General features: G+C 34.3%; 1 protein-coding gene across 1 annotated transcript in view; it reads right to left on the reverse strand.

Moving 5' to 3' along the window:
• The window catches only part of LOC109057900 (ERC protein 2-like), a 44,984-nt gene that overhangs the window by 14,224 nt on the left and 5,846 nt on the right, over positions 1-24,914 (reverse strand). Inside the window, 10 exon segments of the mRNA XM_042766756.1 lie at positions 612-647; positions 1,996-2,136; positions 2,233-2,373; positions 2,977-3,108; positions 3,111-3,147; positions 5,849-6,024; positions 7,392-7,547; positions 9,240-9,314; positions 10,268-10,705; positions 12,802-12,828. Coding sequence (XP_042622690.1) covers positions 612-647; positions 1,996-2,136; positions 2,233-2,373; positions 2,977-3,108; positions 3,111-3,147; positions 5,849-6,024; positions 7,392-7,547; positions 9,240-9,314; positions 10,268-10,705; positions 12,802-12,828 — 1,359 coding nt within the window.

Raw genomic sequence — 24,914 nt, forward strand, 5'->3', positions numbered from 1 at the left:
ATTGGAAGCATGAGGAAACAATACAGTTTTTCAACATTTCACAGAATGCCCTTGAATCCCATTTAATTCTGTTTTAATCCTGTTGGTTTCGTCTCTTTGTTGTTACTACGTACAGCTTATATGATAAAAACAATAAATTAATGAATAGTAAACAGGATGCATATGCAAGATTCTGAAAAGATCTGTATTGCACCAGAACTTTGGATGAAAATCTTAAAATATAATAAAAATAATAAAATAAAATAATTAATACTCAAATTAATTTTTTGTAATGCACAATTTACTATACATTAAATAATTTATATTCCTCTATATGCAAGACCCCAAATAAACTGCAACTGCAAAAACCTCCAAAAATAACCCGACGTCCAGATATTTTTTCGTGACATTTAACATATTGATGAAAATCTGTACCTACCTAATATACATATTATATTATTTGTGAACTATAAAGTTCATCAGACCATAAATTAGAACCCCTTCTTTCTATAAGGTAGCAGGAAATGAAATTATTTGCAGAACTTTACACGTTTAAGGTAAAGAAAGAAACTAAGAGTATCGTGTTCTCATGTTTTCAATGTGTGCTAGTACAGATCCAGAGAGACACTTACGGGATTGTTCATTTGACTGAACAGCTGCTCTGCTTGCTACATTGCAAAGGAGGGAATCATGGGATATGAGGAGGAGGAGGAGGAGGAGGAGGAGGATGAAGGGACTCAGTAAAACAGCACAAGCTTTATCATTAGCTCTTCTTTCAGGATAATGATAATGTTCTACACAGGAGAATATAAATAACCAGAGAGCAACACATTTCTGATCATCACAGACACATTTCAAATTATGTGCCCCCGGCACCCAAAAATACCATTTAAGTAGGCAATTCACTAGGTTTCGAGACACAGCTACTGTCAAATAAGAGAAATTAGACAAAGACAGGAACATCTCATAAATACTTTTATACAGTTCCCATGAAGCACTCTAAAAGTGACCATTAAGGTGATGGAGAAAACACATTCAATAAAAAAAAAACTGGCTAAATCACTGAAAGTAATTTTAGTGGTAAAAATTAAAGGTTGATTGATATGGGTTTTAAAAAGGTAGATATTCCTAGAGTATACACTGCCAAAATATATGCAGTGAGACCACAGAGAAAACCTGGATTTAATTCAAAATGAATAGAAACAGAAAAAAACACTTTGCACTGTCAATCAAATCAGCAAATTTGTGACATTGAGCACATGAACTCCTTTGTACAAATTTTTATTTTATTTTTTTTAAATTGGAAAAAACTTTTCCAAAAGATTGTTATGCTTATAATACATACACTACCATTTATAACTTCTGTAATTTTTTTTAAAGATTTTTAATTTTGAAAGAAGTCTCATATGCATTTATTTGATTAAAAACACTCAATATTACAGAAAAACTGTAATTGAACTTTATTAATTAAACTGAAATTCTTTTGCAATATAAAATAACTATTTTCTATTTGAATATATTGTAAAATGTAATTTATTTCTATGACAAAGCTGAATTTTCAGCATCATTATTCCAGTCTTCAGTGTCACATGATCCTTCAGAAATCACAAATGCTGATTAGCTGCTCAAGAAAAATGTCTTGTTGTTAACAGTTGAAATCAATTGTTCTTTTTAATATTTTTAAGGAATTATTTAATGAACAGAAAGTTCAAAGTTTAAACTGTAAAATTATATAGTATAATTATATAATGTAATAAAAGTAATATGAAATTTCTGAAAAAAAAAGATCTGAAATTCTAAATACACATAACTGCTAAAATTAAATAACAAAAAAAGTTTTATTTTACATAATATTTAATAACTAAAAATATTTGAAAACAAAAATGTGCAATTTCTATTTACAGCATATCCTGGAGTTGACACACAGAGGAACAAGCACATCTGTTAATCTTAATTTCTGTTAAGATTAGTGGACCGAAAATGTCCAATATCGAATTATCAGAAGGAAAATCATACCTTCTGTAACTGTGTCTCCAGTTTACTGCATTCCTCTTTCTTCTGCTCGATTGCGATCTCAAGGGACTTGAGTTTGGAGTCTTTCTTGAGACCTGACGAGGCCAGCGAGGAGGCATGTTCTTTTAAATCTATGAGACTCGACTGGAGGAAGAGCAAGACAAGAAGAGAGCTCACAGTCCGATCAAAACCTCCCAGAAACACAACTAAAACAAGACATGCACGCAATCACTGACGTACCTCTTTCTCTGTTAGCTCCACTTGTAAAGAGTTCACCTTCTCTTTCAGGTCTTTATTCTCTTTTTTATAAGAGTCCACCTCCTCCATTCTCTCTCGGTCTTCCCTCTCCCTTTGCTCTTTCAGGCGCTCGATAATTCGCTCCTGTGACAAAAACACATTGCATCTGAACTTGCGGCTAAGTGAGCATGCTAAAACAATTTCCACTTCCGTAATACTCAAGGTTTTTAAATTTTTAAAACGTTTAAAACGTCTTCATTTTTCACAGATGAGGGGGTAAATTCACAAAAACTGGCCATAAAGTTGGAAAAATGCTATAGAATCTGAGCAAAGTGTACCAGATCATCATCATGGTCTCAAGACAAAGAAATGTGTTGTATTTAATAAAATTGTTTGGCCATGTTTTGCATGGTTTATTTGCATGTCCACAGTGCATGCAAATAAACAATGCTATCAGCAGGCACATTTTTTTTCCTAGGTGTACAATGCTGTGAAAATGTCACACAAAGCCTGTTCTCAAAGGCAGTTTCTCAAACTTTGAACTTCTTTATAGTGAAAAGTGTCAGCTTTCACCGAAAACCTAAATTAGCCTAAATTATATGAGGCATCTATTGTATATGCCTTCTGGCAGCATTTAATTTTTGTTTGGGCAATTCTGGCACTACATTTTCCTATAGCGTGACGAGGGCAGTATCACTGTCTTTGACCCTGTCCTTTAGATTCAGCTGTTTATTTTATCTGCTGCACCTTTTCAATCTGAGAGAGGGCTTCCTCTAGCGTGGACGAGGGCATCCAACCGTTCATAATTGAGATTTTGGAGTGTTTGATGGAGTCCGTCAAAGGGAGAGACTTGACCCTGTCTCTGTGATTCCCAAAATGCTGTGTTTAGATTTATCCCTCAGCTGCTCCTGAAGGTTTCTCAATCTGAGATGAGAAGAGATAATAACTGTAAAAACGAGTTTTTAGATTTAGCACAACACTTATTTATCTCATTAATTGAGATTTAGTGGAGTTCTCTTTTGACATAATAAACTGTAACAAAAAAACCAAATTGTATTTTTCTGCAGTTGCAATTGAAAATTTGTAAGCTCTGTTACCAACTTAAATTTTTATGATTCTTTTTTGTTTCACAGGAACAGTTTCTTCCCCCAGGCAGATCCATCTAATGAAAACAAATTCTTTCTATGTAATAAACTGTGGCAATGAAGCACAACACTGATTCTTATGTTTATATACAATCGTACAAATAATTTATCTAACACACATACTTATGGTGACCCTTCAATTTTTGCTCTGCATTTAACCCATAAAGTACACACACACAGTACACACACAAAACTGGGCTATTGTAATATACCTGCACATACAGTTGGGATTCGGTGCCTTGCTCATTTTGCACCTCAGTATTTGCATAATACATAACTATATCACAGTCACATGGCTTCAACAAACCAAAACAAAATACAATCGCCAGAAGTAAAAAGTTAGGCTATAAACGAACTATATCACAGTCACATGGCTTCAACATCACGACCACAACAACTCTATATTAATATTTATTTAAAATCTACAAGTTGGTAAGCTTAAGTTAGAACAGTTTGCAAGAGCATGAGTATAAACACAATGAGGCTGTAAAAAAAAATGTCAACTAGTGAGTAGATGAATTTTCCTTTAAAAAATTAAAAGCTTTAAAAATCATGAGTGGGGTATTAATGATGTATTTTATGTCGTAGAATAAAATGTGAAATATATAGAGCTTATTTTTACCACAGACCTTATTTCAAGCATTTAACCAAAAACCCATTAAAAAAAAAAACAGTTGACTTTGGGGCGATGGAACTCGTTTACAGGTTTTAGGACTCATTCTTGCGTCAATCAAAAATTGCACTTCAACTTGGTGCCACCAGGGGTGCTAATATTACATACTTCACCTTTATAAAGCACATAGAAAGGGAGCTTAAATTTGACTTGATGTCATGTTATCTTATTGCTATAAGAGTTCTGCTAAATATTTTTTTCATATTAAATGGTTAATTGTAAAAGCCAATAAAGTTACAAATATACCCACAAATTGTAGATGCATTGGTCAAAAAAAAAAAAAAAAAAAAAATGTGAACACTGACAAAATAACAAGGATAAATGTCAAATGACAACAAATGGCCCTGACAATGAGAAACATTCATAAGTCAATGTTTAATGACATGAATGGATGTATACTGCGTACTGTAGCTACTAGAGGCTATCTTACAAAGATGGATACCCTAGTGTAACAAACACAATACTTGGACATCTGAGCAAGTTATATTATATCATATTCCTCTTTCACCTTGTTTTCCATTTGAATGGGTTTGTGTTGAAGGAAGGCTGAGGATGTTACAGCACACAACGTCTACTGCTGACTGTGAAACATGCGGTTGCTCTCTAATGGTACGGGCAGCGTCTCTTGGGAATATTTATCCCTGATGATGTTTTGTATGGTCAGATAATGGGCTAGATTTCACTTCCTTCATCCCCCCAAGAACTGGATGCTTTCTTTGATGAATGGTGCAATATCCCGTTACCTCAGTTATGGAGCAATATGATGGGGTTTCAAGAACAAATGAAGCTGTTGAAGGCAAGGGGAGCTACAAAGGTGTTTCTTTTTATAAATAACTGAGAAATACAGCAGGTTGTTTGTGATGTGACTTAAAATATATGATAAAAAGGGTCAAACCAGCACACACAGCAAGAGATCAGAAGTCAAATATGGTTTAGCCTTTTTTGACTCTTGAGATGTTTCCAGTGACTGAACAATGTGAAAAAGGCTGAAGAACCCAGCAAAGTATGTGGTGAGATGATAAGAAGATGAAAAAGCAGTTGAAAGAAGATATGCGGAGAAAGACACTAATGCTCTGTGGCTCTGCAGTTAAAATGCATTTTACTAATCCTGCCATATCTGTGAATAATACATGCAGTTCTGCTTCAATTTTAGTAAAAAAAATCAGCTCACCAGGTTTTTTCTGTGTATTTCCCTAATTAATTAAGAATAAATTGTCACTTTCTCTGTATATTTTCTAACAAAGCTGACCAAAAACTATATATAGGTGTGCAATAAGATAAATCTTTTACATATACAGGCTTCCAAATCCCCTTGCTCTGGCTCATATCACACTCTTCTTGGTATCGACCCCAATCCCGTTTAATGGCCCATGAAAACTGGCCTCTGACCTTTGATTCTTGAGTGAGATTTACCTTCTTCTGCAGGACGTTTATCTTGCGTTCTTTGACTTCCAGCATGTCTTTCATGTCTCTGATCTCCCCGGCCAGTGTTCCCTTCTCTTCTGTCAAGTCTTGAAGTTGCTTTGTCTTCTTATTAAGGAAAGATTCCTTCTCTTCCAGACGCAATCTAAGAGCGTCCACCTAAACAACACACCATGAGCAAAGAGTTCATGTAAAGCTGATGAGATAAGTCTTCAAGTGGTCATTGAAATAAAATAATAGAGTGCATTTAAAAATCCCATACAAATAAAATTATTTACAATAACACATACACATAGAATTTTAAGGGACAAGCAGTTGAACAAAGGTAAATATTAAAACTTAATAAAATAAAAATGAAGAAAAATAAAAGAAAAGAAACTTTTTAACCTCTGTTTGTAGGATGGCAGCACGTTGTTCTTTGGCAGTGAGAGACTCTTTGAGCACTTCAATGTGCTGTTTGCAGTCTGAATTCTGATTATTCAGAGTTTCCAGTTTTGTTTGCAGAGCTAAAAGCTCAGACTCTTTTTTTGAGAGCTCCTGCTTGAGCTGGTCAATCTGAAAAAGAAACCACAGAGAAAGAAACTTTTCTGTTATTTATAGGATGGGGAAATCATTTAGCATATAAAATATTAAAAAACATCTGAGTATCCAGACAACAAATATATTTGACAAATCATGTCATAAAATGTGTTAATCAGCTATGTTTTTTTTTTTAAATAGGAAAACTGAAATGAGTATGGGCATTTTCTTCTCTACATCTGTACTCTCCTTGTATACAAGATGGATTTCAGAACACAATCCCCATTTAATATACAGTACATCAACCATATCAATTATTGATGAAACGAGTTCTATAAATATCACAACGAATCCCCCAGCTTATTCTCAAGCATGTTAGATACAGCAAAGTCATCACACATAATAATACCCACACACACATGCACAAAAATCCACTAACCAACAAGATTTTTCTTTTAAGAAATAAGCCAGTTAAAAACAGTTGCAATGCTGTGCAAATCAAACAAACCAATCAGAACTCTGGATCAGAATATCATTAAATATGAGTTTAAAAGAACAAAGTCAGAATCCCGATTTGCATCCGTCGTATTCAGTATGCAAGTTTAAAATTAGTATGTACCCAAATCATTGCACACTGAAAATAGTATGTTAAAGTAGCCTGGATGGCAGTGTTTTTTTAGTTTATATATATATATATATATATATATATATATATATATATATATATATATATATATATATATATATATATATATATATATATATATATATATATATACACACACACACACACAAGTATAGCAATTATTGATAAATATAATGTATTAAAATTATAAATATAATTAATTTAGAATTAGCTCTTATTTTTATTTTCGGTTTTAATAATTCTGTTGTGTGCTTTTTATTAGTTTTAGTTTTTTCAATATTTCTATTTACCTTTAATTTATATTTTAGTATTTTTTTTTTTACGTTAAAGTTTTTCAGCTAATATTTTTATTTTATTTTATTTCAACTTAATTTTAATTACCAAAAAAATTTAAAAATTACAACGACACTGCTGCATACTTTTTTGGCTAAAACTAAAATAATACTAATACTAATACTAAATCTTGACCAAAATTTCATTCTTCTTCTCATGCAAACCACATAGCTTCTAGAAGACTGCATGTGGAAGTTGTATGCACTATTTTTATAATGGTTTTCGGTTTTTTTTTTCTATTTGGAGCTTGACAGTTGTGGTCAGTAAAATCTTTTGTGTCATCCTACTTATGAGTTCAACAAATTAAATAACAACAGCATGAGAACATCCCTTAAAAAACACCATATTTGCCTTTCACTTTATAAGTTACCAAAACACACTGATTTCTTTGTGTCTATGGCTGTTTATAGAAGAAAAAGTTTACCTTGGACTTCATGAACTTGGAGTGGTTTTTGTAGACCTCCATCTGTTTGATCTCCTCCTCTCGATCCTCCGTGTTCAGCAATCCATTCGCCTTCAACATCTGTATCTCATCCTCCAGGTCCCGAATGTTGCGTTCCAGGGATGCGACTTTGGTGTCCTGGATTAACAATTTAGTGGAAAAATTAGCCACGCTGTGCTCCATTATCTTAAGCTAGTATGACAACTTTGGTGCGATTCTACGGATCAAAGCATGCCAAACCCTATTCCCAACAGATGGGATCAGAACAAGAGGAAGACAGGTATATGCGAAACTCTAACGCCTTGCAGCATCGCCAGTGAGTAGCTGCAGTACTGCTGCATAGTCAAAGCAGAATCTGTCTCTCTCGTGCTAATGGATCAGCATGTAATCACCATTTGGTAGTACTGAGCGCACATCCAGCCCGAGCGGAGAGACACTCTGGGAAAGCGAGCTGCGTGTATGCTTCTTTGGACTGCGAGACCGACAGCTTTTTAAATAAATAATACAATGTCTTTGGCATTAGCCATGGTCCATGCTCTCTCCGGTAACCCGCCCTTCCTTTACTCTCTTTTCCTCTCTCTCTCTCTCTCTCTCTTCTTTTTGCTTTCACAGACATCAATAGGCACCATTTTCACACGAGGCCTTTGAAAACCAACATCCCACTTTGCGCATACTGTACACAGAGATTCAATACCTTAGGCAAAAAGCGAAGCTCATCGTCAATATTTTGAAGGCTCTGATTGGTAAATCCTTCATTATTTAAATTGCAATGTAACATTAAACCTTGTGGCTCTTTGAAAGATAATATCCATCTTCAGAGCATAATCAAACAGATCACATTGGTCTCTTTTCTGTCATCCTCTGCCACGCCTGCATTCGTGCTCTCTGTGTTGTAAACAACTCCACCTGTTCCCATGGCACCAGAATCAGCATCCCTGCTCAGCCAATAGGGCGAGAGAACACTACCGGTGATGCTACAGGTTAAAAGAGCAATGGAAACCAGTACAGGTGGAGCGGCTTTTGCAGTTTTTGGTTCAAGGAGAATGCAGTAATCGAATTAGCAAAGATGCACTTTGAATAGGAGTCTATCATTATGCTTTTCGTGTCATGTGGATGCAGTGGTGAACTCTGGCTAATATTTAGCTCCAATCAGTGTAGACCCAAGGGGTGTGTGCGTGCCTTGCATGAGGTCATGCTTTATTTTTAGAGCAGTGTGTAATGCTTCTGCAGGCAGGAGTTGCTCTGCCTGTGAGCGCACAAACCCATTTACTGTTTCATTCAGCCATTAAGCAGCATGCTGCAGTGGCTTTGCCTTTCTGGACCATTTTCTGTTTGCTTTTTCTGTCTTTTTTTTTTTTTTTCCTGAGCAGCCGGAGAGTGCCAAATACTATTACACTCCCTAAAGACAATACTAATTATTTGTAAAAACAAGTATTTCAGGCTCACCAAGGCTGCATTTATTTGATCAAAAATATAGTAAAAACAGTAATATTGTGAAATATTATTAAAATTAAAAAAAGCTGTTTACTGTTTTACTTTATTTTAAAATGTAATTTATTCCTGTGATGTCAAACATCCATTACTCCAGTCTTCAGTGTCACATGATCCTTCAGAAATCATTCTAATATGCTGATTTAATTATTTTTTCAGGATATTTTGATGAATAGAAAGTTCAAACTAACAGCATTTATTTAAAATACAAATCTTTACTTTTGATCAAAATAATGCATTCTTTTTCAATAAAAGGATTAATTTCTTTAAAAACATGACAGGACCCAAACTTATGAATAGTAATGTATAGTATATATTATACAATATACAGATATTTACCTTCATCTCTATGATAGTCTGAAGAGCTTTAGTTTTTCCAGGGTCTGGGTGATGCTGGTTTCTCCGATGAAGCTCCTGAGAGAAACAAAAAATAATAATCAACATAATGACAAATGCATAACACAAAAATAGAGTTATTACACTGCAGAAAAAAAAGTGTTCTTGTTTATTACAACAACCTTTTTTACTTGTGAGGTTAAAATCCATTATTTAGCCCTAACTCTATCCTTAAATCTAAAACCCAAAACACTGCAATCCAGGAACATGTTCTACTTCTAAAAATCACACTGTGCAATCTGATCTCTTTCACTCTGACATTTTTATTGTTTTATTTTATTCTCTTTGAGCTCACAGTGAATTATGTGTGGTTGCAACAGCACTGGCATGGATCTCCTCACGTATTTCTCCTGGGTTTAGATGACTTCTCAGACCATATGCTGTTATTGTCTTAGTTGGATCTGACTGTCTATCTGATTATTACGATGGCAGACCACTTAACCTCAGATTGCTCCATGGGGACTGTCCCTGAAATATTATATTTTGAAAAATCTGCTTTGAAAAGTATTAGACGTTCATGTTTGAAAACACTCATTTTTGCAATTCCTGGTGATGCTAACAGAGCAGAATTCACAAACTTCACCTTTAAAGGGATACTGTAGTTCAACCAAAAATGAAATTTCTCTCAGGTTGTTTCTTTCAACTGTTGAACACAAAAGATGATCATTTGAAGAATGTTGGTAACTAAACAGCTGACGGTAGCCATTTTTTTCCAAACTATGGAAGTCATTGGACAGTGCTAACTGTTTGGTTACCAGCACTCTTCAAAATATCTTCTTTTGTGTTTAGCAGAAGAAAGAAACTCATATAGGTTTTGAACAAGTGAACAGTGAGTAAATGATGACAGTATTTTTATTTTTTGGCTGAACAGTTCCTTTAAGTTTATTTTTTATTACTTAAAGTCCACCTTTAAGTGACAAGCATGGCCCAAAATCCACTTTCAACCCAAAAGTTTGAGTAGAACCTGATACCTCTCTCAGATGGATGTTTTCCTTCTCCTTCTGGTCTAATATCACCTCTAGGTGGCCCAGCTGATTTTCGGCCTCTGCGATACGCCTAGCTCGCTCTTGCTCTTCTTCATCTGATGCTCTTCCTGAGGCTGGGGGAAGCCCTTTACTCTGCAGCATCTCCAACAGCTTCTTTATGGACTCGTCTCTGGCTCCCAGCGTCTGTTTCTGCGTCTCGATCCTCAGCTCCATCTCTTCCAGCGTCTTCCTCAAGAGGAAGAGCTCTTTGGCCTGACGGTCATGTTCGGCTTGGAGGCGACGGAAGTTCTCTTCGGTCAGCTCGATGGTGGTGAAGTGTTCACCGCCACTGGCCCGCGACCCACTCTCCTGCTGGAGAAGATGGTTGAGGTCACGTTGAGTCCTCAACTCGTCCTGCAGGGCCTGGATGGTCAACTGGAGGTGCTGGAGAAGGAAACAAAAGCAGAAATGAACATAAGAGGGCTTGGGATCCTCATTTAGACAATAATCAGAAGGTATCCCCATCCAGACCCAGTCAGAACATGTTTTGAGATCAGAAATATCCAGTTAGATTCAGAAAAAAAGGGTTATATAGACCCCACTGTGATGTATGAACAAATTGCACTGCGTCCTAACCAGGTGAGGGGCAACAAGTTTTCAGCATCAAGCAATTTTTCTGTCCTTCAAGAAAGTTAAAATGCTGAAAAGTGACAAAAGCCAATCAGAATGTAATTGTTGTTGTTGTTAACTAAAAACTAAATTATTAAAAAAATTGTAGGCAACTGAAATAAAGCTGTTATAAAATGAAATATAAATGTTGGATAAAAAAAACTAAATTTTGAAATGTTGCCTTGGCAACTGAAATAAGTTTAAACTAAAGTACTAAAATGACTTAAATTAAAATTTCAATAAAAATTAAATAAAGCCAAAAAACGAATAAACATGACAAAAGCACATAAGAAAATTACTAAAACTTTAACTAACGTTAAAATGAAAACTTTTAAAATGAAAGCTAATTAAAAATATTAACAAATAGTATTATAGTATATAAATAAAACTAAAATAGCACTGCTTTGGGCCAATGAGATTTCACTGTGAGCGGGGCTAGAACTGATAGCCTAAAGCATTGCTGCATCATACCTGGTTTCAGTACAGATTACAACTTAACTGGTTCATTTTTGCATTCATAGTGACTTCTATTTTACATTTCTTTGATTGCGATCCATATTGAATGTTACATTTTAAATAGCTAAACAGACCAATTTAGCAATATCTTGAGGTCTATCCAGATAAAGAATACAGAGGGAAAACCACAGTGAGGTCTATTCTAGGAGAGGAAACCGGAAAGGATAAGGTTTCTCTAGAGAAAACACTAACTAATAGCTCCTTAAATAAGGTTAATGACAAAGAACTGTGCTAGAAATAGTCACAAGATAATGGGGTTTTCGGGTCTACGTGGCACATGTGGCACCTTCGGCAGAATAAGGGAGTTTATGGGCCCAGAACTGGATCAGATAATCCACACTCGTATCAGGAAATTTAGATCATTACACATCCTTGCGCTATCACAAACAGACCACATACAATTCTGACTGAAAAACCGGTTCAGTCCACGATCACAGGCATGCTTTTGGTCAGGATTTTAGGAAAGAACCAGCTATTTAAGGCCCGGCTATCCCGGCTTAGCTTATCTTGAAGGAACATAGAGGAGCAGATAAGGGAAAATGTTCCTTATTGAAGTTGTCCTTTTATAAAGATCTGATCCATTTAAAAGTGATAATTAAAAAAGCAATGGTCTCAGATCAGCAGCTAGTAGGGATGCACTGATATAAACATTTAGCTGATAATGAAATCTGTTTGCCAATAAAATCTATAATGTTTTGCCTATTTCTTTTTTCAAATTCAGTCAATTAAATTCAGTTCAGTTTGCTTTTATTTGTATACCACTTTTCAAGATAAATATAGTTTCAAAGCAGCTTTATGGGAAATTAATGAAGCCATGTTGTTATTATTAAATAAAAAATATAAAATAATTTTAGTTACTTGAAAAAAAAGAAAAAAGTAAATATTAGATAAAAAAAATTAAACGAAAATTTGAAATGTTTCTTTGGCAACAGAATTAAATAAAATGTTTAAGAACTTTAATTTAAGAAAAATTAAATTAAATTAAATTAAATTAAATTAAATTAAATTAAATTAAATTAAATTAAATTAAAATAAAATAAAATAAAATAAAATAAAATAAAATAAAATAAAATAAAATAAAATAAAATAAAATAAAATAAAATAAAATCTGCTGATAATATCTGCTTTTGATATTGGACTAATGAGACCAACACAACTAAAAAACTTAATATCGGCTAATACTGACATGGTCACCATTATTGTGCATCCCTAATAGAAAGAACAACACTTTAAGAGAGCCGAATCCAGGGATCAGTTTCAGGGTACAGTCTGGTTTTGTTTAAAGATCAGGGACACATGTCACATCGAGTGTGTGGTACAATGTTCTGCGCATGATGGCGAACATGACAACAAACCTTTGTCCTCCTGGCGTCCAACAGGTGCTGCATGAGTGTGGAGTGCAACAAAACAGAAACAATGAAACACAGCAGAGTGAGTACAGAAGGAGATGGACTAAGTAATGACAAAAGGCTAAAACAATTTGATAGCATTATTCAAAGCATTAAAATACAAAAGAATAATGAGGCATTTTACATTCGGGACACTTTATACAAACACATTGTTCATGGAAAAACCATAACAGAATGGGAAATACGATTAAAGACCATAGGAAGTCATAAAGCTAATGTGAATGATCATTCTGGAAAGACGTCAGATATTAATTAAACAGGATAAGTGCACTGGGATTTATTTGTGTCATGGGATTGCAATGCCTGCATTTGACCAGCAGAGGGTAGGGAAGTGCTGTCTCAGACACACAGGATTGGAGTGTGAGCTGGCTTGTGCCAGACTGTCTTAGTTCCAGCTCAACAGGCACTCAGTCTTATGTAAGGAATGCCGTTTTGGACTGGTACACTTCTATCATTATACATTCTCTTCACACAGAGACAAAGACACACTGCTCAAACAACATCGTTTTAGTGTGTTTGATATTTTTATTAGGCGTACATAATGTATGTATGTATATATATATATATATATATATATATATGTATATATATATATATATATACATATATATATTTTGTACTATTTAACATTTTTTCATAAAAAAAGTAATATATATTGCAGTATAATTTTTTTATTTTTTTATAAAACAAATGAGAATACATACAATTTGTCAAAAACATTTGACACACAACAAAAATGTCAAAGTAACATTTCACACTAAAAATCAAAAGGAAAAAAAATACTATACACACACACACACACACATATATACATATACATACTGTATATGTGTGTGTGTGTGTGTGTATATACACACACATACACACATACTATAGATATATATATATATATCTATATTATATATATATATATATATATATATATATATATATATATATACATATATACACCACGCATAATTTTTATGCAACACACACATAAATTCTTATTACTGTAATGCATAATTTTTATGCAATGATTTTAAAAAAAGCCCCTTTGTATTTAAGAAAAATATAATTTCTGAAATATGACCTGGTTATGGTCTTGGCAGGTTTGTGAGATTAACTCATCTTTATAATGTAACTACGAATATTCTGTTTTTTGAAATATCTAATAGGCTTTTATGACTCAGTGCTGATAATGCGCTCCGTCTGCGCTCATTACCTCTTCAAGAATCGAATGCAGCTGTAGGGAATCGTCTGCGTTTACCGCAGGCACATTAGCAAATTAATTCCGACTCAAACAGACACACACATTCACACTTGACTGCAAGCAGACACACAAAATCGAACACATGCACTCATTTATCACAGATAAATGCATTTAGATATGCAAGGCACACACAAAAACAGAGGAGATGAGAGTTTGGCTAATTAATTTTGTCGACCGAATAAACTCTCTGCTTCTACAGCTCTATTTCTGTTGTTTTCACTCTTCCCAGCATAGATCGTGTTTCCTTCAGGACAGGAAGTTTATTGAGGACACAGGACATTTGTCTCTCTCTCCCTTCTGTTTATCCGTCTCCTTCCGTTATTCCTTATCCTCTCCTCCTTCTCTTTCCCTCTCCGATCAATAATCTGTCTTGGCTGGCAAAGAAGTCAAGGAAACAGTCCAATAATTCCATTTGCATAATTACAACAGTTTGCAAAGAGCCACAATCCCCTGTATTGCAAAGCGGTGGCCAGAATAAACCATTCCTTATGGCTTGGGTTGCTGTTCCCATGCATTTAAAGGGACCATTCTCCCAAAAATAAAAATTCTGTCATCATTAATTAACCCTCATGTCACCTTTCGAACAATAACTGAATATTTTAATTCCTGGGTGAACTGTCCCTTTAACAGCATGAGGTTTGAGTTGAGTTAGCTGAGTCATTCAGAAGTGTTCAACTTTCATGTTGTGTTTGTGTGTGTGTGTGTGTGTGTGTGTGTGTGTGTGTGTGTGTGTGTGTGCATGTGTAAGGAGCTTTTAGATGCACTGAAGCATAGGCAGGCATGAATATGTATCCCATACGGCAGCGTGTGATAAAGGGAGAGGCGGCATCAGCCGGAGGAGAGCTAGCAGTAGGAATATTCCAAAGCATCCCTGAGGAAGCCCGCATCACTTCCTCTCCCGCTCATTACTCATTACCACCCATCATTATCACAAATGTTTCAGCATCATGCATCCAAGAGTGAACCAATTTTTCAGTCAATTTGTCATTCTGTGGACAAATTTAATTCATTCCTCTACGTATTGTGTCTTTATGCTGTGTTTAAAAGTCTAAGAGAGAAAAAAATGTATTCAGAAAAATGTAAATGTTGCATGTGTTTTGAACTATGTGTCTTTACAGTACCATGATATTCTTTCAAGATGTTTTTTTTTTTTTTAATAATTTAAATTTATATGTGTTTTTTGAAAATAATTTTTAAATTTAATTTAAAGTTGAATTTATTTTAATACTATGCACCCCAATGACAGACACTTCATACACATACACACACTTTCACGTCCACCCCAATGACAGACACTTCATCTTTCTGCACAACATCCATCAGCTCAGTACAAATGTGAAAATATTTTGCTCTGGCTGTAAACCACCATGGTAAATGTTACTGCATCTCAAACTGAATGATTCCAGTGAAAGCCAAAACAACAGCCGGGATATATAAAAAAAAATAGTATTAAAGCAATCAATTTTATAGCATTTCTTTCTTTTTTCTTTTTCTTTTTTTTTCACACAAAAGTCTATTTGTATCATTAGTCAATATATCTTAAAACAGGAAGTTGTACATTAATTTTTTCCAATCCCACTCAGACCGGTGAAATTACACAACATATTTGTACTATTGTACCTTTAAAACTACTATGAGTAAATAATCTCAGATTAGTTAACCAGCATACTTCATTCAACATGCTGGATCAGCTTAATATTTAAATGCTGACGGTCATATGTTAATCTGTTGATGCTGTGATGTTAATATAGTGACATTAAAATTACTCGTTTTAAAGGGTACAATGCATGAAATAATTCACAGCAAGACCAGTAATATATATTAGTCAAAGTGTTTATTTAGATTTCATGCTCATTCAAAACTAAATAGCTATAAATCACGATAATTAAATAAATACTGATTAATTTGTGACTGAATAAATTGACTATCACACTGAAAAGGGAGTAAAATAAATATTAATAAATATACATAAATAATATTAATAAATAAATACGGATATATTTGTGCCTAGACAACAATGATCAGGTAGTGAAAAATAGAAAGAGAAGAAATAATAATAATAATAATAATAATAATAATAATAATAATAATAATAATAATAATAATAAATGTGATTGGACCACAAAGAAAAAGGAATCAAAAAGAAAAAAATGTTGAAATATTAATTAAAAAAAAGTTTACTGGACAAGATTTGTAACTGGACCACATAAAGAGGCAGCGAAAAAAGAAAAAGAGAAAAAATATTTCATATGTGGATAGCCAAAGCCACTAAACACCTCAGTGATTATCACTGTTGCATGGTAGGACACAACAAATGCTCACACACACACACACACACACACACACACACACACACACACACACACACACACACACACACACACACCAGGGCTCAGCAGTACATGCTGAAGATCAATAACCACAATCTGTGCTGAGCAACTGTAGTTAATTTTCTTCCCCACAATCACCCACACACACACACACACACACACACACACACATTTATTTATTTATAGTCTTGTTATTCACAAAACAGCAGCTAGAAAATGGCAATTCTTCTCTCTATCAATTCTTCACTCATCTATCACAGACTGTTGTTTAGCTAATCTGTCTTCTAATTCCCTCCGGCCACTATTTCCCCTAGAAAATGTGCTTTTCACCCATCCATCCATCCCTATTTAGTTTCCTCTGCCGCTCCAGACTGGTAATCGCAATGAATGCATGCAAAAAATCACTGATTAAAGAATCAGTGTCTGTGCCTTGGATTTCGTTTTAACCAATTAGTTTGAACGGAAAGAATGCAATTGAGACCGTGACAACAGAGAACAGAGGCTTGCTACCCATGATTCACGGTGTTTGGATTAGTCATGCCAAAAACAGTACAAGAAGACTGATCCCTCACAGAAAAGGGAAGAAAATGCAAATATGTCGCCTTATAGAAGAAGACATGACTTTAAATAGAGGCATCTTTTAGCATAATTTGCAGCAAAGAAAAATTCATGATATCATTGATTTATTGCTGGTTTTGAAAAAGGTTAATGAAACAATTTTGACCAACAGTTTTAAAGAGTTTTGTCTTACCTCTGTTTATTCTTTTGCAAATGTAGACAGATTCACTTGTATATGTTTGTATCCTGCTTTAAGATGCTCAATCACACTTGAAGAGACTAATTTACTGTACATGCAGTTTAGAAGATAAATCTCATGTTTTCCTGCATAAATATAAAACAACATCCAAGGGTGCTTAAATTTTTTAATTATTTTTGACAATTATATTAGATGTTAGTGTATGTTAAAAATCCTGGGAATCTTGCATATTTAATATTTTAAGTTAAAACTTAATTAAGTGATTTTAATTAAGTTTTAATTTCAGCTTAACACCACAGTTCAAAGGTTTGGGGTTTTTTAAAAAATCTTGTCTGCTCTCCAAGGCTGCACTTATTTGATAAAAATACAATAAAAACAATAATACTGTGAAATAGTATTACAGTTTAAAATAACTACTTTCTATTTTAATATATTTTAAAATGTCATTTATTCCTGTGATGCGCAGCTGAATTTTCAGCATCATTACTCCAGTCTTCAGTGTCACATGATCCTTCAGAAATCATTCTAATATTATGATTTGCTGCTTGAGAAATATTGCTTATCATTAATGTTGAAAACAGATGTGTTACTTCATATTTTTGTGGAAACCATGATAAATTTATTTTCAGGATTCTTTGATGAATAGAAAGTTCAAACAAACAGTGTTTATTTGAATTAAAAACATTATAAATGTCTTTACTTTCGCTTTTGATCAATTGAATGTGTCCTTGCTGAATAAAAGAATTCATTTATTTGAAAAATAAAACTGTAATGACTGGTGAAGGTTAAAATATGAGTATATGAAAATCAAAACGGATAAAAGCACTTCTCACTGACATCAGTTTCTGCAGGGAAACAAATGTGAAAAATCAGACATCAAATGTCAAATGTTTCCACAATATCAAATAATGTGACGTCTTTGCAACTTCGGTCAGATTTAGCTTAAATGTGTCGACTGGATGGTTGAGTTTCGAAAACTGTTGCATGTTTAGCTGCTGTAGAGCCGTAAAATTTACAAATGGCCGTGTCTGCTCTTTTGGGAAAAAAATTAGATATAAAACACCAGAGATTCACAACTACTTGCTAGAACTCGCATTGAAGTAAAGTAGCCTTGTTGACAAGTTTGGGTGAGGAGGACAAAATGCACAAGATATAGTACTTTCAGTGCCCTGTAGGTGGCGATATAGCAGAGATAAACTGCTGCAGAAAAAGCTAGGAGCCATGCAAAATGTTATGTGTAATTGCAAAACTCATTACAAATGTAGTGGAGTAAAGAGATGCTTATTTTTAAATGTAGTGAAGTAGAGAGTAAAAGTTGCTAATATCTTTGATACTCAGTAAAACTACAGGGTATCCAAAAAGATACTCAAGGACACTAATGAATTATACTTTACACCTCTGCACGGATGAAATGAGCATATTCATTGAAATGCTAATATTCTGGTTGTATTGCATTATGCCCTAGATGATTTATAATAGAACAGAATGTCAGATTAGATTCTAATTACTACAAAATGGACTACATTGCACAAGATAGCATCAGGCAAGCCTGAAAATACGCTCTGTGTTATTATAGTAAACTCAAACTAAAACCATAAAAACAGTTCATTACTTGACATAAAATAAGCTTAAATGACATATTTAAAAATGTAAATTTCTAATATTTCAGCTAATTACATTTCTCATTTTTATTTAATTTGACTTTGACTGGTGTAATAAAGTAAACTAAAACTGAAATGAAAAAATATAGACATTGAAAAAAAAAAATAATAATAAAAATTACAACAAATGATTAAATCTAACTAAAATTAAAACAGAAAATAGAAAAAACTAAAACTGAAATAAAATATATAATAAAATCACAAAAAGACTAGAAAATTACTAAAATGTACAATTAAGATGGACACAGAGAATACAGAAAACAAAAACATTTCAAATATAAATAAAACCAATAATAGCATCCTAATGATACTACACTTTGGTGGTTCAGCGATGGTAAAACAATTCAATACATTTTGTCTGGTGATGTTTGTCCCAACAGAAAGGTGGTGACTGAAAAGTCAACACGGTTTATTAATTTTAAGCATTTAATTCATGATCTAAATCTGGTCTTTCCATTAGCTTTCTCGGTCATGCTGAAACACGCTGCGTGGATCATTATTCTCCTCGATACCATCATGTTTTTACACAGACTATCAAATCTTGTTACTGTACAAATCAAAAACAAGTCAGCCCCCACTAATCCTTTTTGCATTAGCTTGCTTTCAGGCACCCGAGGGGCTGAGAAACTGAGAGAGCAGAAAAAAGGAGTCAGAGAAACGGAGGAGGTGACAGAGAAAGAGAGTGAGGGAGGGAAAGTGAAAAAGACAACAAACAACCACACTTGAGCTAAACTAGCCCACAGCGCCTGAGGACATTCTCACTCATCCGTTCACCTCACCTCTGAGTCTTGAGCTACAAAAGAGCCATTAGCACAACGCACCCAGTGGAAGTACCCTGATCATCATTCATCAAAGCCCAGCTATTAACAGCACGGAAACCATCAATCTAAGAGGAGAGGACCGTTTTAGAAGAACTAGACTAAGATCAAGAGGATGCATAATCTATTCACATCAATACCACTTTTTTCAACCCACTGGCCAACAGGATTTACCAGACTTAAAGAAGGTCACAATACATCCCTTTTCAGATGCATTTTATTAATTTAATCCTAAAGAGGAATAAGCATCAAAAGTCATGTGATGCCTAATGTGATCGCATTTTCTTTCATTTAGGAAAGATGCATTAAATTATTCAAAAGTGACAAGACATGTATAATGTTATACATGTTTCAATTCAAACAAATGCTGTTTTTTTACCTTTATGTTAATCAAAGAATCCTGAATCCTGAATTTATTTCACAAAAATAAATGTATGTATCTTGAGCAGCATATCAACATATTAGAATGATTTCTGAAGGATCATGTGACACTGAAGACTGCAGTAATGATGCTGAAAATTCAGCTTTTCCATAACAAGAAAAAAAAAAAAACACAATTATTCTAAACTGAAAAAATATTTCACAATAGTATTTTTTACTGTATTTTTGGTCAAATAAATGCAGCATTAAAAAAAAAAAAAACATCTTACAGACCCCACACTTTCGAACACTAGTGTATACAGTATGTACTCTACACAACTTTGATTGCACTGAATCAAAAGTTATGTTTTAAATGGAATGATAGCCTGCTGAGAAAAAATAAATAAAATAAAATAAACCAGTCTAAGATGGTTTGCTGGTGTTAGCTGGATTAAGCTGGTTTTAGCTCTTACTTTTCAAGGCTGAAATCAGAACAGTACACTAGAATACTACTCTCAGTATTTCTGCTATATTGTATATGGGAAAATAGTAAGAGTAGATTGCTTTTCCGATGCCAGCCCAAGCCAAATTCATCTAAAAATGCCCCAAACCCTTTTTAAACCAGCCAACAGACCAATCTGAAAAGGCTGTATAACCAATTTCTGGCTGGTTCAAGCTGTTTCATCAGGATGCCTTACAAGTTACTGCATAATCTTTCTTGTAAATATGTAAACAGCTGGCTTTATGCAAAAAAAAAAAAACGTTCCAATCAGCTTGTTGTCACAAGACCTCACTGTAATGCACGTTTAATTCAGCTGCCTGCGTCTACTTACTGTTTCAGCTTTGAATTTTTTTTTGTTGTTGTTTTTTATCCAATTCTGTCTACTGTAAATAATGACTCTATCAGTCTAGAAATGGAAAAGTCAGCTTGAGTCCATTGCATTGTGGGACGCAGCCCATATATTGTGCTCTGATTGCACATTTTGGCAATTGTAGTAAGTCATGTAAGTATTTCATTCATAAAATCTGCATACTTGGCTTAGTATACATTCTAAAAACTAGGGATGCACCGATACCGATATCGGTATCAGTATCGGGCCCGATACTGCGCTTCTGTACTTGAACTCGTACTCGTCAAAAATGCCCCGATACCAAAAGCCGATACCCACACAGCGGATGTGCGCGAGCTGATAAGCAGGGTGCGCTGAGTGGATTGAGCACACAGCTGCACAGATGCGTGATCTTGTTGAGTGAATATCACACAGACATCACTGGAAACTTTGTAGTTCGGTCGGATATGTAAAAAGCAAGCAAGCAAAACAGTGCACAAGTTACTAAAGTTATTTGACGGTGAGGAGAGCGAGAGAGGGAGAGAGAGAGCGTACAGTGAGCGTAACACAAATTAAATCACCAAAATTGTACGCAGTACTCATATAATGTATAACGAGTGGTTCCCTGCATTATTTTAGGAAAATGTTTTGTGATTACAGTATTATTGAGCTTCCGCAATGGAGCAGCTCTAATGCACCATTAAAATGAACAGTGAAAGTAACAAAAGCTTATACAATACATTTTAACAGGTATAATTAAGTGTGGAAATAACTGTTTGCTAAATATCTGAGTATTCTTCTTCTTCTTCTTCTTCTTCTTCTCTTCTTCACTTATTTTTCTTCTTCTACTTTGTATCTTTTGAACAGCAGGTCATATGGCATTCTGAGCATCTCATCGGTATCAACGAGTACCAAAAATGAAAGTATCGGTATCGGACTCGTTCTGAAAAAAAGTGGTAGCGGTGCATCCCTACTAAAAACAGCAGGTCATATGGCATTCTGAGCATCTCAAGTGATGAAAGATCCTTCTCTGATCAGTATCACCACGGCCCACCTATCGACTGCCCTCCTCCAGACTCACAGCAGGAACATGTGGCCAGAAGGAGGGGTGTGAAAACAGAGCAGCGCTAACAGCATGTGATGACGTGCGCCTTATACTAATTGTGTCTGGTCACCGCTGCTTTAAACCCAGCACGCCACGTCTCCTTTGTGAAGTCAGTATCTTCAGTGCATGCACAAGTGTCCTTGAGATCCAGACGTGCTGGAGGACATGGATAGACTGCAGCTAGTGCACACTATAAGACTGAAGGTCAGCAAATAAACTGAGAAAATTCTTGATTGCTTTGCACTGATTTGTGCGGATTCAAATAAAAGATTTTATGTTTTTTTTCTTCCCATTGCATCATCTTTTTAAAATCTTTGCTCTTGCCAATTCATTGACTGTTGCTCACTGCTGCTGTCTTGCTTTCCAGAAAAAGGGTGCTGGATTTCAAAAAAGTTGAAAATATTGTATGGTAAAAAAAAAGAAAAAAAAAAAAGAGCATTATGCAATTTTTTTTTTTACATTTATGCTAAATATATGATGGGAAAAAAACCCGAGCTGGATAGGGAAATAGAAAATATACTTTGCTTAAACCTTTAAATGCTGAAATATATTAAAATATGTGCTTCAGGGGGCAGAAAGGGCATTTTGTAAAATACTGTATATTTAAAATTTATGCTAAATAAATGATGGGAAAGACAATGTTGGTTAAGGAAGTATATTTTTCAAATTGATAATATATTTTGTTAATATATTTCAAATAACAGAATATATTACAACGAGTACTTCTAGTAGCAAACGAAAAAAAAGGATCTTCAAAAACATTTTAAAATTACACTAATTATATTATGAAAATATATTCTGTTTAAAAGTTCAAATGCTGAACTATATTACAATGTGTACTTCTAGCAGCAAAAGAAAAAAGTATTCTCAAAAACACATTTTAAATTTATGCTAAATATATGATGAAAAACTGTTGGTTAAGGAAAAATATTTTTAAATTGAAAACATATTTTGTTCAAACCTTCAAAGGCCAAAATATTTTACAATATGCACTTCAAGGGGCAGAAAAGGCATTTTCTTCAAGCGATGCCATAGAAGAACCATTTTTGGTTCCACAAAGAACTATTCAGTCAAAGGTTCTTTAAAGAACCATCTCTTTCTTACCTTTTTATAATCTGAAAAACCTTCTTTCGCCACAAAGAAACTTTTGTGATACAGAAACGTTCTTCAGATGTTAAAGGTTCTTTATGGAAAAATTTAGACAAAAAGGTTCTTCTATGGCATCGTGAAGCTCCTTTATTTTTAAGAGTGTATGTTTACTGTTAACCTGATGCAAGCCATTGTCATATCTCATTCTGGATACTGTGCATATCTCTTGGATAATTTTTGTTTGCCTATTTTGTTCATAAAAGCCTCTTTGAAAAAATGTCACCATGAGTCATTTTACATTTACATTATGCACTTCGCAGATGCTTTTTATCCAAAGTGACTTGCAGTGCATTTAAAATACAAAAATAATTTAGCAATGAACTGCAGCATTTATATTCAAATGCACAGATAAACAAATACTTAATAACAAGCATACAATGTGTGATCATGTAATCTAAACTCCAAGGGCTTCATAAGAAACCCTGTGCATGTCTAATCTTGTTACTTTCCATCACAAGGCACTAACTGTGTCAAGATAGCACTGGATATGTACCTACAGCTCTGCTAATGTCCTTTCCTGTTTTCAGGGTGCTGCACGAACACACACACACACACACACACACACACACACACAGACACGCACAGGTGTTTGCTGGAAGCTGTGATGACACCATCCTGATTTAACCTTGAGGACTCATAAGAAGGGACAGTATCACGCAAAGGAGAAATGAGACATGCATACTTTTACAGATTGGCTGAGCATAAGCCTGTCTAACTTGCATATCCAATCTCATTTGTGTATTTCAGTGTCTCTGTTCCAGTATCTCCTGCATTGTAACAATGATTGCAATCTACACCAAACATCTGCTCCTCAGTAGTGAGCTTGCAATCATTTTAGATTTATGCAAACTAAATGCAAGGTCATTTTCTCTTTTAATACAGAGCCATGAAATAATCAGAACCACCTGCTTCTCACATTTTTCTTTCGAGAAACAAACACTAGTAATCTTAACAATGTCTGGAGTTTCAGAAAAAAATCTCAACAATGTGTTACGCTGTGTTCAGATTTAAAATGACACCAGTCTAGACTCATCTCATTATGTCTCATAAGTGTCTGTTTTTAAGAAATGTCAATCAATCTTAAAAATGTGAGGTTCCAAAAGGGCTTTTCACAGTGATGCCATAGAAGAACCATTTTTGGTTCCCCAAAGAACAAAAAGAACAAGGTTTTCCTTGATGTGAAGGGCATTTTAATAATCTAAAGAACTACTTGTACTAACAAAAAGCTTTTGTGTGATGAAAAAGTTCCATGGATGTTAAAGGTTCTTCATGGAACCATCAATGCCAAATGAGGAACCTCTGTGTGTTTAAGAGTACCTGAGAACTACATTTCCTGAGCAATGAGTGTGATTTTATCCTGTTCTTCCAGGCCGTATTTGCTCCAGGTGATTGAGGTTACTTGGATGGCACTTGTTTACTGCAGTTTTTGAATAATGTATTAGCTCAGGGCTTTTATTATTAAGCCACTTCAATGTTAATTTAGCTTTGTGTGTATAGAAACTGACCTGCTGATAATGAACTTCCTCACAAACTTCAGTTGCTAGCCACCTAAGACAGAATCTTTTGCAATACTCCCTGTACTGTATTTTGCATCATTCCTTCTTTCTTTAATTTTACCCCACGGCTGCTAATTTATGCATCTGTTTTACTTCATTGCGAAGACTTTTTGAACTTCTGTAGTCTTCTGTCCTCACTAGGAACATTGTTTTTTATTCAAATAAATTTCTACAGCCGAGAAACTGAATATTTAAGCAAATGGCATATTTCAGCTATTCATTTTTGTTTGTTTTGTTTTTT

Source organism: Cyprinus carpio, chromosome A11, assembly GCF_018340385.1.
Source record: "Cyprinus carpio isolate SPL01 chromosome A11, ASM1834038v1, whole genome shotgun sequence".
Classification (NCBI taxonomy): domain Eukaryota; kingdom Metazoa; phylum Chordata; class Actinopteri; order Cypriniformes; family Cyprinidae; genus Cyprinus; species Cyprinus carpio.